This window comes from Haliotis cracherodii, unplaced genomic scaffold (genome assembly GCF_022045235.1).
Source record: "Haliotis cracherodii isolate W230 unplaced genomic scaffold, xgHalCrac1.p SCAF_6, whole genome shotgun sequence".
In the NCBI taxonomy this organism is placed as follows: domain Eukaryota; kingdom Metazoa; phylum Mollusca; class Gastropoda; order Lepetellida; family Haliotidae; genus Haliotis; species Haliotis cracherodii.
In genome coordinates, this window is record NW_027266319.1 from 58,922,815 (window position 1) to 58,937,939 (window position 15,125).

General features: G+C 39.2%; 1 protein-coding gene across 2 annotated transcripts in view; it reads right to left on the bottom strand.

The window, feature by feature from the left end:
• The window catches only part of LOC139446130 (mRNA-decapping enzyme 1B-like), a 158,457-nt gene that overhangs the window by 38,256 nt on the left and 105,076 nt on the right, over positions 1-15,125 (bottom strand). For both annotated transcript variants that reach the window (XR_011651918.1, XM_071227428.1), the window contains exons 3-4: positions 9,952-10,079; positions 2,953-3,016 (exon numbers count right to left, since the gene is read on the bottom strand). Coding sequence is in view for 1 of the 2 variants with exons in the window: in XM_071227428.1 (XP_071083529.1) it covers positions 2,953-3,016; positions 9,952-10,079 (192 nt within the window). In the remaining variant the exon portion in view is untranslated. The remainder of the gene's footprint in view (positions 1-2,952; positions 3,017-9,951; positions 10,080-15,125) is intronic.

The window sequence follows — 15,125 nt, forward strand, 5'->3', positions numbered from 1 at the left end:
TCTACCATGATTCCATACACACTCTGTGTAGAGTCAATTCAAGACAACATAGTAATTAATGGACAACGTAAGTACTAGATTTAGGTCACATGTATCAGTGTTATAAAGAAGAGTATATATACCCCGCCCATGAAGTCTCATTACCGACAGTTCTAAACAATGAAGATTGCCAACACACCTACAGAGCTTATAACAAGGTCTATGTTTGTATTTGTGCTCCACAATAATATACCAACAGTTCTGATGAGGAAGGTCACAGCTTTATCTGCAGGCAAACAGGGAATAATAGCTCATATCTACCACCTGGGGGCTTCAAACATCATTCGTGTTGCTGTCAGACTGGTCAGAGGGTAGTGGCATTTGAGAAGTACCGGAGCACATGTGTCATATTTGATATGAGTGAGTGACAGTTTAAGACCGGTTGGAACAGAATTACAATATACAGCGATAGAAACTAATTATATAACGGTTTTAGTCCACTAGTCCTTAAAATGATAACATATAGCAAAACCTTGATAAAGGCCAAATTTCTACTAGTTCTCAGGATATCTTAACTAATGGGCAGTTTGGCAAGGACGACAGGACTAGTGCCAATTTCTAATGCTGATATATCACAGAGTATCAACTTGATGTGGAGGGAAAGCCTACAATAGTGCAGGCTTTGGAATTTCATTACTTTGGTGAAACCCAGGAGCAGTATGATGCTGACAAATCAAGGTCACAATCTGGACCAGACAATCCATATCAACCAAGTCAGCAAGCCTGACCATCCGATCCCGTTAGTCGTCTCTTACGACAAGCACAGTCACCTTTTAGGGCAAGCATGGGTTGCTGAAGACCTATTCTACCCCGGATCTTCACGGGTCTTACCCTTAATGCAACAGGCCTATTTCCATTATGCACACATGGTTTTAAGATGGCTTCACCACTGGTAAAATGGACAATACCAATTTGAAATGTTTGGCATGCATTTGTGCACAGGTATGTGCTGTAGCATGTTCCAAATTAGAAGTAATTTTAGTTCATCTGTTATGAACTTCATTTGTATGATATTCTTAAAATAAAATATAAAAATTATAATAAGGACTAGTAGACATTTGCCATTTTTAAGGGTTTTATCATTATAAGGACAAAAACTGTTAGTTTCTACTGCTGAATATTCCAGCAATATCATGGTGGGGGACACCACAAGTGGGTTTTACACATTGTACCCATATGGGAATTGAACCCTGGTCTTCAGCTTCCCCATCCACCCCAAAATCAGTTGGAGTAAAAAGGTCCGTAGAACCCATGATCAGTAGACTGGCATGACATGGCTAAGGGCATAACACTGCACAGTTATTTGGGGTGCCAGTAGACAAACTGTATTCTCCCATTTGAAATGAGAGCAAGGTACCACATATTTTGATTGATCATCAGGAGTGAGTGAGTGAGTGAGTGAGTGAGTGAGTGAGTAAGTATGGTTTTATGCCGCTTTTAGCAATATTCCAGCAATATCACGGCGGGGGACACCAGAAATGGGCTTCACACATTGTACACATGTCAAGAATTGAACCCAGGTCTTCGGCGTGACGAGCGAACGCTTTAACCACTAGGCTACCCGACCGCCCCTTGATTATCAGGAGTAATACCAGGTAGATTAAGTATGCAGTGTCTGAAATAAAATAAATTGCCAGGCTGCCATCAAGACCAACAAACTTTAGAAGCTGCTGGCCCTGACTAAACTCTCCAGGCTCTCATTAAAAAAAACCTGCAGCTTACTGTGACAAAAAAATCGACATGTTAATTAACTGCAGGCCATAAAGACCTTACCTCAGAACTACCTGCCACGGGCCTACGGGCAAGCGCTTATTTCGAACAAGGGAGGTATAAGAATTAAAGGGCTCTATTCACCTACAAGCATGTTATAGAAAGTGGTTATATGATTTCTCTCTTGTTTGTCCCTTGCACATACTCTCAAAGGCTTAAATGTTTTTTAAAAGAGTTTCTCTGTACAGAAAAGATATATATCAGAGGTCTGCAGCTCCACTACATACTTTCCACGTTCCCGTCTGGTCTCCCTGCATTAGATGATGACTTATGCAATAGTATTAATCACATGAAGCTGTGACACTATAAAACTGATTTATTTCCTATTCCCTTGTGCCCTCTCTGAAGACTAACAAAGATATTTTTACTTAGTACCAGGTGAGCTACAAATCTGACCTTGCCTTCACGATATTCAGATCTTGACATATGCCTACATTGCCGTCTTTCAGTCTGGGTAGGCTACAAATCTGGCTTGGCTTTCATGATATTCAGATCTTGACATATTCCTACACTGCCGTCTTTCTTTCTAGGTGAGCTACAAATTTGACCTTGCCTTCACGATAATCAGATCTTGACATATGCCTACATTGCCTTCTTTCAGTCTAGGTGAGCTACAAATCTGACCTTGCCTTCACGATACTCATTTCATGACATATGCTCACATTACCTTCCTTTCGTCCAGGTGAGCTACAAATCTGACCTTATCCTCCTAAGACTGCTACAGCTGCCTACTTGCCTCGTTCAGTCGGCTACTCCAAGTCTGACTGAAAAGGCTGCCTAATGGCAGTTTCTTTGAGGTCCTAAACTGCATGAAAATGTCTTTGAAGGTCCCAAGTCATCATGGAAATTATATTCAAGTTTTTATATCCAAACTGAAAGGGCTACGTCAGGGTCTTAGGTCTTCATGGAAAATACTGTTTCGTAAATGAACATCCTTATCCAAATTTCATTTAAAGTTGTATAGGTCTTAATAGAAATCTCTAGTTCAAGATGTCTGAAAATAAGCAAGGTTAAGCCAATTGGTAGTATGAATCATGCACCTTTCATTAGTTGATACTCCTAAAGGTATACCACGGTATGGGCGATCTAATTGATTTGTTGTGTCTTGATGAGCTGTGCTGGTGGTGGTTGCAGGTGACTTACTTGTTCATGAGATTTCCGATCCTTGCACACTCATCCTTCTCATAGAACCAGATGCCGTAGATATCTGTAACATGAACGACAACTGTGTAACACATGCATCAAACACACAACGCAGGAATGAGAACATTGCCTGAATTACTCAGCACAAATAAAAGGAGAGTCTAAGCAAGTTGGATTCAAGTCATTCAAACACCACATGCTTTCACTGCTTACTCAAACTTTATGATGGATGTCAATCCAGCAGTCAATGGTCGCAGAAACAATACCTCAGTTTCGCACGTGGCACTAGTCACATCTTGATCAAGGTGAGGTGAAAATGAGTATAAACATTAGTGATGTGTATGTGTAGGCGTACTTGGACTTGGACTAATGCTGATTTTATAGTGCTAGCCCACTGAGATACCATGCCACAATTTAACAAGGACACTCTACTCAGACATTATACTGTCTCTGAGCCGGTCAGTCCTTGTTTTATACTGTTGAAGCTGACTGCCAGACAGGGTAACCACAAGTACCATCTTTTAACACCTTTTGAAATGATCCAGCCACAAACTGTCTGCTCTCCAGGGGGACACTCTGTCCATTAAACCATGGAGGCTGTTTCACATTTTGACTAAGACTGGAAATCGGCACCATGGTGTGAGGTCCCCAACATTTATCAGGTCAGGCTATGTTTGAAGCTGATCCAGAAAGGTTCTTGCAATAATTTTTGACTATGGATGAAACCTGGGTTCACCACTTCAAGCCAAACAGCAATCTACAAGTACTTTAACACTGCACATACCTAAAATTTATCCATTTTCCAAATGTCACAGACCCCTGCTTATTTTACTGACTTTGTGGATATAACCTATGACATCACGTAATATCCACGACCAAAGATTTCACTATTACAATTCCTTCGATGTTGGGATCAGAACTAATCAATAAACCCTCGTAATCAATATGTAATTTGAGTGAGTATGGTTTTACGCCGCTTTTAGCAATATTCCAGCAATATCATGGCGGGGGACACCAGAAATGGGCTTCACACATTGTACCCATGTCGGGGATAGAACCCGGGTCGTTGGCGTGACGAGCGAACGCTTTAACCACTAGGCTACCCGACCGCCCCATATGTAATTTGAATGGGTCATAGTTTAGAGGATACAACACTGCACAACAAATTGTGTTGGTTGGTTTGTTGTTTAACGTCGCACTCAGCAATATTCCAGCTATATCACGGCGGTCTGTAAATAATGGCGTCTATAGTGATTAATATCATGAGCATCGATCAACGCAATTGAGTCGATGACATGCATCAACCAAATCAGCGAGCCTGACCACCGCAAATTGTGATGCTTCTGACTGCATTGTCATACTGAATATCCTACCCAAATAATACAGCTGAGACACAAATAAACCAAATATTACGTTGAAAACTGTATTCCAAAGGAAAAGCATACGAAATACCATAAAGCAAGAAATTAATATAAGAAGAAATTAATGTGAAAAATCTGATTATCCCTTATTAGTCCTTGCCAAACTGCCCAATAGTTAAGGTATCATAAGGACTAGTAGAAATTTGCCAGTTTTAAGGGGTTTGCTATATGTTATCATTATAAGGACTAGTGGTCTAAAACTGTTAGTTTGTAATGTAACGCTATGTTTATTGTCAAGTCAGGTTCACTGCACATGCAACAATGACAAGCAAAACTCATGTGGTGAATTGTACAGTACACATAACAGTGGTCGTGCTCAAAACACAACACTGCTCATTAATTAAAAAAAATTCGATCAGGATGGTCAAGACTCACATAAGAGTTAAGTTTGTGAAGAAGCAGACACTATTCAGGGATATAACATACCTCCAAAGCTTTACTCAATAAGCCAGGGGAAAGATTATATGCCCTTGTAATGTCAAAACAATGGGGAGTTTTGTACTAGCCCAAATGAAATTGTACTAGCCTCTGGCTAGCAGGCTAGTGGGCTTGTGTTACGTTCTAACCCTGATATTAGGCTATCACTCAATACCATATGATGGACTTCTAATCTACAGCCATTCTAGTTTTCTCAATAAATTTTACATTTCAAAGGTAGGGGGCCCTCACATTAATTTCATGATCCACTTAAGGCTTAGGGTCGACACTTGCATCTATTTTGCAAACAGGTAATTTTATGAGTGAGTGAGTGAGTATGTTTTACACCGCTTTTAGCAATATTCCAGCAATATAACGGCGGGGGGCACCAGAAATGGGCTTCACACATTGTACCCATGTCGGGAATCGAACCTGGGTCTTCGGTGTGATGAGCGAACGCTTTAACCACCAGGCTACCCGACCGCCCCAGTTAATTTTATGACTCACAATTGAACACACAGCATGAAAAGAATATGCTGACAGAACACAAAGTATCAAAACTTTGGCATTTTGAGTTGAAGGTTTTCCTAACATTATGACAGCATCAGATTCACAACTCAGCAATAGCACATAACAAAGTGTCCCAGGGGGAGGTAACTCTCTTGCAGGGTAAATACATTACCACCAGCTCTATCCCGCCCCACCCAGCATGCGACCTTTTTGACTACAAAAGACATCATTTAATATATCTAAAACTGCACTACCAAATCTTTATAATTACCGATATAGGAACCCACAGAAAATGATGACCCTGGGATGCAGCCAACCAACTGTATGGCTAATTACAGCAGTGTGTCATGGCCTGGGCAGACACCTGCGACAAGGTTTCAACACTGAAGACATATCCAGTTCCATCAGCTAACAGGCTACGTTTCTCCAAGATGTTCACCCTGGTGCAGGAACATGATCTGATTCCTTCTCTCAGGACCCACATATAGCTCGTTAATGCTGATCTAATCAAGGAAGATGCTTGCAAAAGTAATCAAGAAAGATTGGAGAGATGTAACAAAATCTAGTCAATTGAAAATCAAGTGTTTACCACCTTTGATGTAGGCTCTTCAGCTGTGTGAGACCTGCTCAGGTTGTCTCAGTCGATTGAACATTTAGCTGAAGGTCCTCGCTTACATTAAAAAGTCCTTGCAGGCTCAAAATTCTATGAAGCTCTTCAAACAAAATTTAGAAATATTTTCTCATTGAAAGTGACAAAGTAAACACTGATAGCTCCAACAAACTTAGGCATTTAGGACTTGTTAAAGATAAATTTGAATGTTTTAGCTGTAAAATGTAAAGATCATAGATTAGCTTTCCCTAAACTAAGACTCAGTTGCCATAATCTGGAGATTGAAAGAGGCAGCTACACAAACATGCCTGTCGACCAGAGAATATGTAAATTATTTAACTTAAACAAGATAGAAGACGAAAAATACTTCCTTTTATACTGTCCAAATTATCGTTACGAAAGACAGTTACTTCTTCGAACACTAGATTTATTAAACTGCCAAAATGATAATAAAATCTTTGAAAGTATCCTAAACTCCTGCCCTGAAAAAAGCGAAATATGTTCCACATATTATCTCTGACATGTTTAGTAAAATGACCTCTCTTATAGACAACATCTTACTCCAACTATTGTGTCTTATCAATACAGTATCTACATTATTAAAGTGTACGCTGCCAGCCACCTCATGATATACGTGTATATAGATGTTTATATACTATGAATGTAACTAATATGCAATCTCTCCATATATAATGTACATTATGTATATCTACCTCTCATGTCCATAATTATATTTATTCCATATGACGGTGTTCTGTACAATAAAAACTCTTGATTCTTGACACATTATCTTGGTAGGGCCATTATTGCTATGTCCTAACATCAGGTTCATGTCATAAGCCTAATTCCCTAACATGTTGCAACCTTTGCTTATTCCCCATCAAACTTGAGCATGGAGGAACAGGATGTTGTAGGATAGCTTAATCTGGACACTAAATGTTTTGATAATATTGGAATGCTAACTATCCCGAGTAAAATATCAGTCCCATGTCACAAGCTTAATTCTGTGGCATCACTTACTATGCTGTAACCTATACCCACTTCACATCCAGCCTGGCCACAGAGAGGAACAAGAACTTGTAGGGCAAAGTTATCAATTTATGCACTATATTGTTCAGCCATTCTTGATTTTTATTCAGCCTATCTAGATTTTTTCTGTACCGAAGACACATGCTTGTGAACAGTTGAGTTTTACACTACAATCTATTTTCTTTCTGTGCAACACTGAAAAATACACAAGAAGACAATGTCATCGATATCCCCCGACCTTTTAATCATAATGTTGCTAATTAACACTGCAGTAAGCAATATTCAAGTTATGTTACGGGGACCTGAAAGTAATCGAGAAATAGTGAATGAGTTCAACTTGTTATGCTGTTGCCACGGAAACAACCAAAATATTTTTGGAAATATTTCAGCAATGCAAATGGCACCAGTTCAGTGCATGTCGAATGTGAATACAAAGTTTCATGAAGAAATATTAAACAGTTTAAATGGTTTATGAGCTATGCTCTGGAAATGTTCCCGTCAGTCTTCAAGAACACGTTGTATGAAAAGCCCAGTAAAGCTTTATTATATCCCACAGACAAGGATTCTATATTAATGTCCCCATCAGTCTGCAAGATCATGTGAGAAAAACCCAGTAAAGATTTCAATATCCCACAGACAAGGATTCTATATCAATGTCCCCATCAGGCTTCGAAATCATGTTGTATAAAAAAAACAGTAAAGCTTAACAATATCCCACAGACAAGGATTCTTTGTCCCAGTCAGTCTTCAAGATCATGTTGTATAAAAAACCCAGTAAAGCTTTACAATATCCCACAGACAAGGATTCTATATTAATGTCCCAATCAGTCTTCAAGATCATGTTGTATGAAAAACCCAGTAAAGCTTTACAATATCCCACAGACAAGGATTCTGTATCAATCCTCAAGGCCATGTTGTATGAAAAGCCAGTAAAGCTTTACAATATCCTACAGACAAGGATTCTATATCAACCTTCATTAACATGTTGTAGCTTCAGGGTGTCCTATAGACTGAGTCGTCTGTATCTTTATCAAATAACTTTCCTTGTCTCTACTGTAAAGGTCCTACTGAGAGTACTTCAATTTCAAGATGAGCAGAAAATCCCTTTGGCTCAATTTCTTAATGGGAATAGCTGCTGTTATCATAAGATAACATCTTTTTCAGTCTTATGTTTAATTTGCTGGCCCATAGATACCTATCATTTAAACATAAATGACACTCAAACAGTTGCAGTGTACAGTCATGGCGATAGAGAACTGTAAATAGCTGCAGTTTGAGGAATATCAAGGAGGACACTATCTCAATTTTATCATTGCAAAATAAAAGCTCATCAATTTAGACTTCCAATATCATTTCTTTACACTTATCCTTTGAAGCAAAATTCTTCTTTAACACCACATGGAAATGTAGACAACTTAGATAAACAGGGAGCGTCATTGTATGGTAGATATATTTATTACTAGCCCAGGAAGAGATCACCCGTTTAATAAACATACAGCTGTATTACACATTGTGTAATACCAAAGCGTGTACTTACGAGGGGCGTTCAATAAGTTTTGCAACTTCAATATAAGCCCAAGCCCAGAATATCTTTTGCACTTTTATTTTTCAAAATAATCTTCATTCACCTGAATACACTTATTCCATTTGTCCTTCAAGCTTTTAATACCACTTTTATAGAAATCCGCAGATTTGCCCTCTAACCACGCCTCTGTGGCAACTTTTATGTCCTCGTCATTCTGGAAGCGTCTTCTCACACCTTTCAGTCTGAGCTTACTTACAACAGACAGGCTAATACATGTCTTACGCCTTGGAATGGTCCAAACTTGTATTTAAATACGATAGTCATAATTAACATAAGGGTTCCAACCTTTCAGTTTATTCCCAGGCGCCAAACATCATCAATTGGTCCTGTGTTCAAATTCTCCAATACAAAACATGGTTGGTTGGTTGGTTTGTTGTTTAACGCCACACTCAGCAATATTCCAGCTATATGACGGCGGTCTGTAAATAATCGAGTCTGGACCAGACAATCCAGTGATTAATATCATGAGCATCGATCCACGCAATTGGGATCGATGACATGCATCAACCAAGTCAGCGAGCTACAAAACATGGGTTGTTTAGAACACTAATGAACAAAGGGGTCAATAGATCTACATAATATCACATTTGCTTTTGGTAAGTCATGAATTAGTGAGTGAATGATGTCTTATGTCACAGTCAGCAATATTTCAGCTATATCCCAGGGACATTTATTAGTCCAATCTGGGTCAGATGAACCCGTGACTGAAACTATGAATAATGTCAAGGTGCAGCGGCACGCATTCTGCAAATTCACCGAGTGCCCATTTTGTCATCCTTTATGAAAAACTTCTCCTGCAGTCTAATGTCAGAGCTCGAGATAAGCTGTGTCTTTGCGTAAAGTATGCATAAAATAAACCGAAATACGCAGACAAATCCAATCCATGTGTATCAAATACGCAATAAAAACTATAAATACGCAATTAAAATGCGTATCTTAAGACTTATTAGATAAAATGATTGCGTATATTACAACTGATAGATAAAATGATTGTGTATCTGCCGATTGCTAAATTCACTTACCGACAGTTACATTTGGAACAGCTTCTGCGACAAACATACTGATAGATGCCAATTGAAAAGCAGATCGTGCCTAGTCAATGTACATAGTGTATCTTAATAAGTCGCTGATTGGAGATTAAAGAAATAAACAAATTAACAAAAAATGGCTTCCTGGAGAGGGAGATGCAAGCAGACGCAGACGGGTATACTACTATTCACATATTTTTAAATGATTTACAGGGATTGTTACGAAACAGGTTTTAAGATAAGTACCCAAATGTGAACAAACAGGGGGCAACAAAAAAATTTGAACACACTCTAAAACTTGTGGATATCCAATAAAAATCAAACCCCTGGGTAATATACCCCAAAAATCAAAAGCTTATCTAGAGCTCTGATTGTGTCTTGAGTAAAACAAAGACTTACTTTTGGCATTTCTGTAGAGGAGGAAGGGGTCCTGGACCTGGAACTCCAAGTCCTTGGTGATTGGCTCGATGAGGTTGTTGAGACCCAGTCGATTCAGAATCATGAAACCTTGAAGAGGGGTGGCAGACCTGGCAAATAATGATAGGAGAATAAAAACTAGTCACACCCACTGACTTGTCCAGTAATCTGGAACACTTGGCAACAATGTACGGTAACATCTAGCAATTAGTTCTGTCTGTCAGCTCAGACACCCTGGCACTGGGGAGAAGGAAAAGATAATGTTCGGTTGGGAATTAGCCTTGAAGTAAGACATTTTGATGAAATAGGCTCTCTACTGAAGAATGTTGATTTATTCTAAATGTACACTTTCATTTGAGCCAAAGGTTAACAAATCAATGATGCAAGCCGTGGCAATGATTCACTGGAAGACTTCCATCACTGAAACAGTTCAATAAACTAGGCAAACATCGTACAAGTATCGCTGAAGGATAGCCTACATGGGCTAAGACGGGATTCAATGAACAAATCGTACCACTGTTAATCATGGAAAGAACATATCTTTGATCTTGTCAAAGTACCAAACATGACCCATATTACCATGATTTACAACAACACCAATAACGTAATTATTACACAGGTCATACATTTCACTGGATCATACCAAAAAAGTGCTCAACGAATGCTTGATTTAGAACATTATTTCAAGCAGGCAAACCTAGTGCCAAATAGGTGAAGCCAGAAAGTGACATAGTGTTTGGCTTGCAGGCAGCTACCTTTCACACTGACACACTCTATGTTCCACCAGAGCTACTATTTCTAATACCCTGTTCACATGCACCTCGTCATGTGAACGCTTTTTCTCACGTATGTATATTAGCACTAGAAGCAAATTTACATCATGTCTGTAGCAGGTGCAATTGTAAAATGTAAATTTGCACTGTGTGTATATGTTGTAATGTGAATTGTTATGCCAATGTCAGAGGATGATCTAATTACTATATATCTGTTGTTTTGCCACCAAACAAATTGTAAACACTTCTCTATTCTGTAAAATGACACGATTCAGACTACAGCAACACCAACTTTTATGCTGACATCCACAGCTGGGTGGACGGTGTTTTCTTTGGGTCTTAAGGAGTCAAAACTTGGTGTACATATTAAACCAAACACATGTTGCTTCATGCAAAGATTTCTTTAAGGTAACTCTCTTCTCATGATTCGAAAACAACCTTTTCATGATGAAAGTCATGAACAGACCAATGAATATGAGTGCCTTACACCATTCACATACCTTAATTTCCACATTTAATTTAATTTTCATCTGAATGCATAGTACATTTACATATACACATGCGTGTATAGTTACACGTGCAAAATTACGTATGTGAGTAAATGTTGTGCATGTGAACGGGGCATAAGTTTCAATAAAGGCAATAAGGCAAATACAGCAAGGATACACCCTATTGGTCAAATCCAACTTGTCTACAGTTAACTTCTTTGAGTGGCATTTAGAAATTGGAGTGATGAAGTAAGACGAGTTCTATGGATGAACAACTTCTTTATTACAATTAGTGCGACGTTTCGGTGTAGATCCTAACACCTTTATCAAGCAAGACTTGCTTGATAAAGGTATTAGGATCTACACCGAAACGTCGCACTAATTGTAATAAAGAAGTTGTTCGTCCAGAGACTTGCTTGATAAAGGTGTTAGGATCTACACCGAAACGTCGCACTAATTGTAATAAAGAAGTTGTTCATCCATAGAACTCGTCTTACTTTGTCTACAGTTCATTTTGAGAGTTTTGAATTGACAACATACTGAACTTCATTAATCAAATCTCACAATATTCATTTTCTTCACAGAAACACCCCCTGACTCAGGTAGTCTACATGGAACGGATACCCCCAGACAGTGTAGGGCAGTACAGAGAGTGCAATGTTCTGGGAGACAGAACCCCTAACAATAGACAGGTGTGCTGTGTAGCCCACTGCCCTGCGTGACTAACTGATCTGCTCGGCACGTGTACCGCTCGCTCACAGACGTAATACAGAATTATGGATGCTGACAGAGATGGAATAAGGCGGTGTGTAGAGATAAATATCATATGTGGCCACTGCTAGTTATTAGCCTGTGATCTGGAGAGGCTCTGCAACTTGTTGGAGAAAAGATCATGCGTTCTATGCTCTCTTCACCTCCTCATACCGGTAATGGATCATCGAGCTTGAGAAAAACATCAACGAAGGAGTGAGTGATCATCAGTGATCACAGTGAAATATCAGCAAATGAGTGAGTGAGTGAGTGAGTGGTTGTCAGTGACCACCATAAAATATCAGCAATGGTGTCAGTGATCGTCAGCTACAGTGAAATATCAGCAATGGTGTCAGTGAGTGAGTGGAAGTGAGTCATCTACAGTATAATATAAGGAAAGAATTGAGTGAGTGAGTGAGTGAGTGAGTGAGTGAGTGAGTGAGTGAGTGAATGAATGAATGGTAAAGATAAGGTCACACGAGGATAAGAATGTAATTTACTTTTAATTTAAAACCCTATTTTGGAATTTTCAAAATGAATGTACTTTTTACACATTGCTCCTTATCATGGTTACATATATACAATGTCGACAGTGTCATCATGCTCAGTCTACGTAGGAGAGCTAGTTCCTCGCAGGATACTTTCTGGGCCAGCAGATCCATGACCTTGACCTTCATTTCAAGAGATGTCACCAATAGGGCAGGACATTCTGACCCATTTCATGAACACTTAGTGTCATTACAGTAAAATGATTAAAAAAAGATTGCTAGGCAACGACTTTAAAATCAATGTGCAACAGAGTGATTAATTCTAATGACTAATAATGGTGGCATCATCAACAGCTTTTGTCCAGTTTGCCATCTCGCTCAAAGAATTGAAAGTATTGGTTTTCAGTACCTGAGCCTCACAGATAAAACAAGACGGAGAAAATTTACCTAAATATTCAGTTAACAATGTTATCAGGGTAACTATTCTTCTCTTATAAAATATATACTACACCACTTTGGATAAGAGATATTTATAATCTTTCCCAGATGATGACTGAAACTGAAACTGAAACTCAGAACATTTCAAGTGTATATTTAAATATCTGACATTACGATTATCCTTATCAAAAGTTAAGAAGTATATCAACCAAAGCACCTGCGGCGATAGAAATTGGCACTTATAAGTCCTGGATAGTGACTTAGTCCTTGCAAAACTGACCGCCTCCGTGGTCTAGTGGTAGAGTGTCTGCCCAGAGAGTTCGATCCCCGGCAGCGTCATACCAAAAGACGTTAAAAGATGGTACTTGTTATCCTGTCTGGCGTTTGGCATTAAGGGGCTGAAACGAGGACTGGTCAGCGCGGAGTCAGTATACTGTGTTTGAGTGGGGTATTCATGGTAAACTGAGGCATGGTATCTTGGTGTGCTAGCACTATTAATGAGCATCCCACACGCACGCACGCACGCACGCACGCACACACACACACACATATATAAGTGCAATAATCTTAGATGCGACGTTATACCCCATTTCACCTCATGTTGCCAAACCTCTCAATAGTTAAGGTATCATTAGGACCAGTAGAAATTTGCCATTTTTAAGGGTTTTTTTTATGTTGACTAGTTAAGGACTAGTTGACTAAAACGGTTAGTTTCTATCACTGACATGACCACTGGGTTCTTCCTATTCAATTCTCCCATTCCCCATGTGTACCTCAACCCAACACAGGTAGCAAGTGATACCACACTAAATCCAAGCTCCCTTCCTCCAACTCTAACCCAGTACAACACATTGTTACCACCAGCAGGCTCTGATACAGTGTCTTGGAGTACAAAAATTGGCAACCCTCACGACCACAGTCTTGGTTGGATTAAACATTGGCTGCAGCCTCCCACATGGGACATGCGTGCATCACACCGCTACCTTGTGCAAAATGCCAGGCCAGGTCCTACTACGTCAAATCGGAGCATAGTGCAGTAAGAAACTCGTTCCACCTGGCATCGCACTGCTTCCTATAATCCAGTCTCGTGGGTCATTTTGAAAAAGCGAGAGTATTTTTTGTTGTCTGGATATTTGTACACAGGTGTTGATAATGCTTGACTTTGATCATTGAAGAACCATCTTGTTGCACTGGGAGATATATAGCTACATATATACGCTGTTGTTAGGAATGTTGTAGGTTTTATATGGTGTGGATGTTGAGAGTAAGTGAGTATGGTTAACGCTGCATTTATTACCAATATTCCAGCAACATCATGACAGGGGACACCAGAAAATGGGCTTCACACATTGTACTCATGTGGGGAATCGAACCCTGGTCTTCGGCGTGATGAGCAAACGCTTTAACCACTAGGCTACCCGACTGACCGTGGATGTTGAGAAAAGACACATCATAAATAACTCAGAGATTTCGAAAGATTTAAATAGGTAATTTATAAAAACGAAAATGTAAGCATCTTTTTCCTGTTGGTGCATAAACCTGATGAACTTTAGTAGTACACGATGTTTTTCAGGTTATTTTTAATAGACTCATATGCCAACATCAAAGAAACTAAATTAATATGGTGAAACATGAAGGTTGCAAGACATTCTTGTTGCCAAGATTACAGCACCAACATGAACTAAAAAAAAACCCTTCAGTTTTCTGAAATGGCTGTGGAAAGAGTATGTATGTCTAAAGGTACATTCTGTCGGAACTGACACTTATCATCATCCTGAACTCTATTAGCTTTTAGAAATATTCCAGCAATATTGACAAGCGAACACTTTAACCACAAGGCTACCCAACCACATCCCCAAATAGCTTATGAAGCCACCATACTGAATTTGATGTCTTTTTTATGGACTATTAATATTAATAGTAGCTAAGCTTACTAGATTGAGATTCTTAGTAGACATGGGCTTCAGACCAGTGGCAAAAGTCATAGCCTCTTCGTCAGTGATTTCAGTCTCAAATTCTGTAAAATCAGTGATAATGTTGCCCATGTTTACCCATTTGGTGCAAATTCAAATCCCACAGATAACAGACCTTGACTAATGTTGTAGGTATCTTTTTCTGATGGGGACAGTTTTTCTGAAATATGTCTAACATGTCATCATTATTGTAGTCTAAGCTTTCCCATACAAGCATATAAGGTTAGTATGCTGTAACCCTACCCA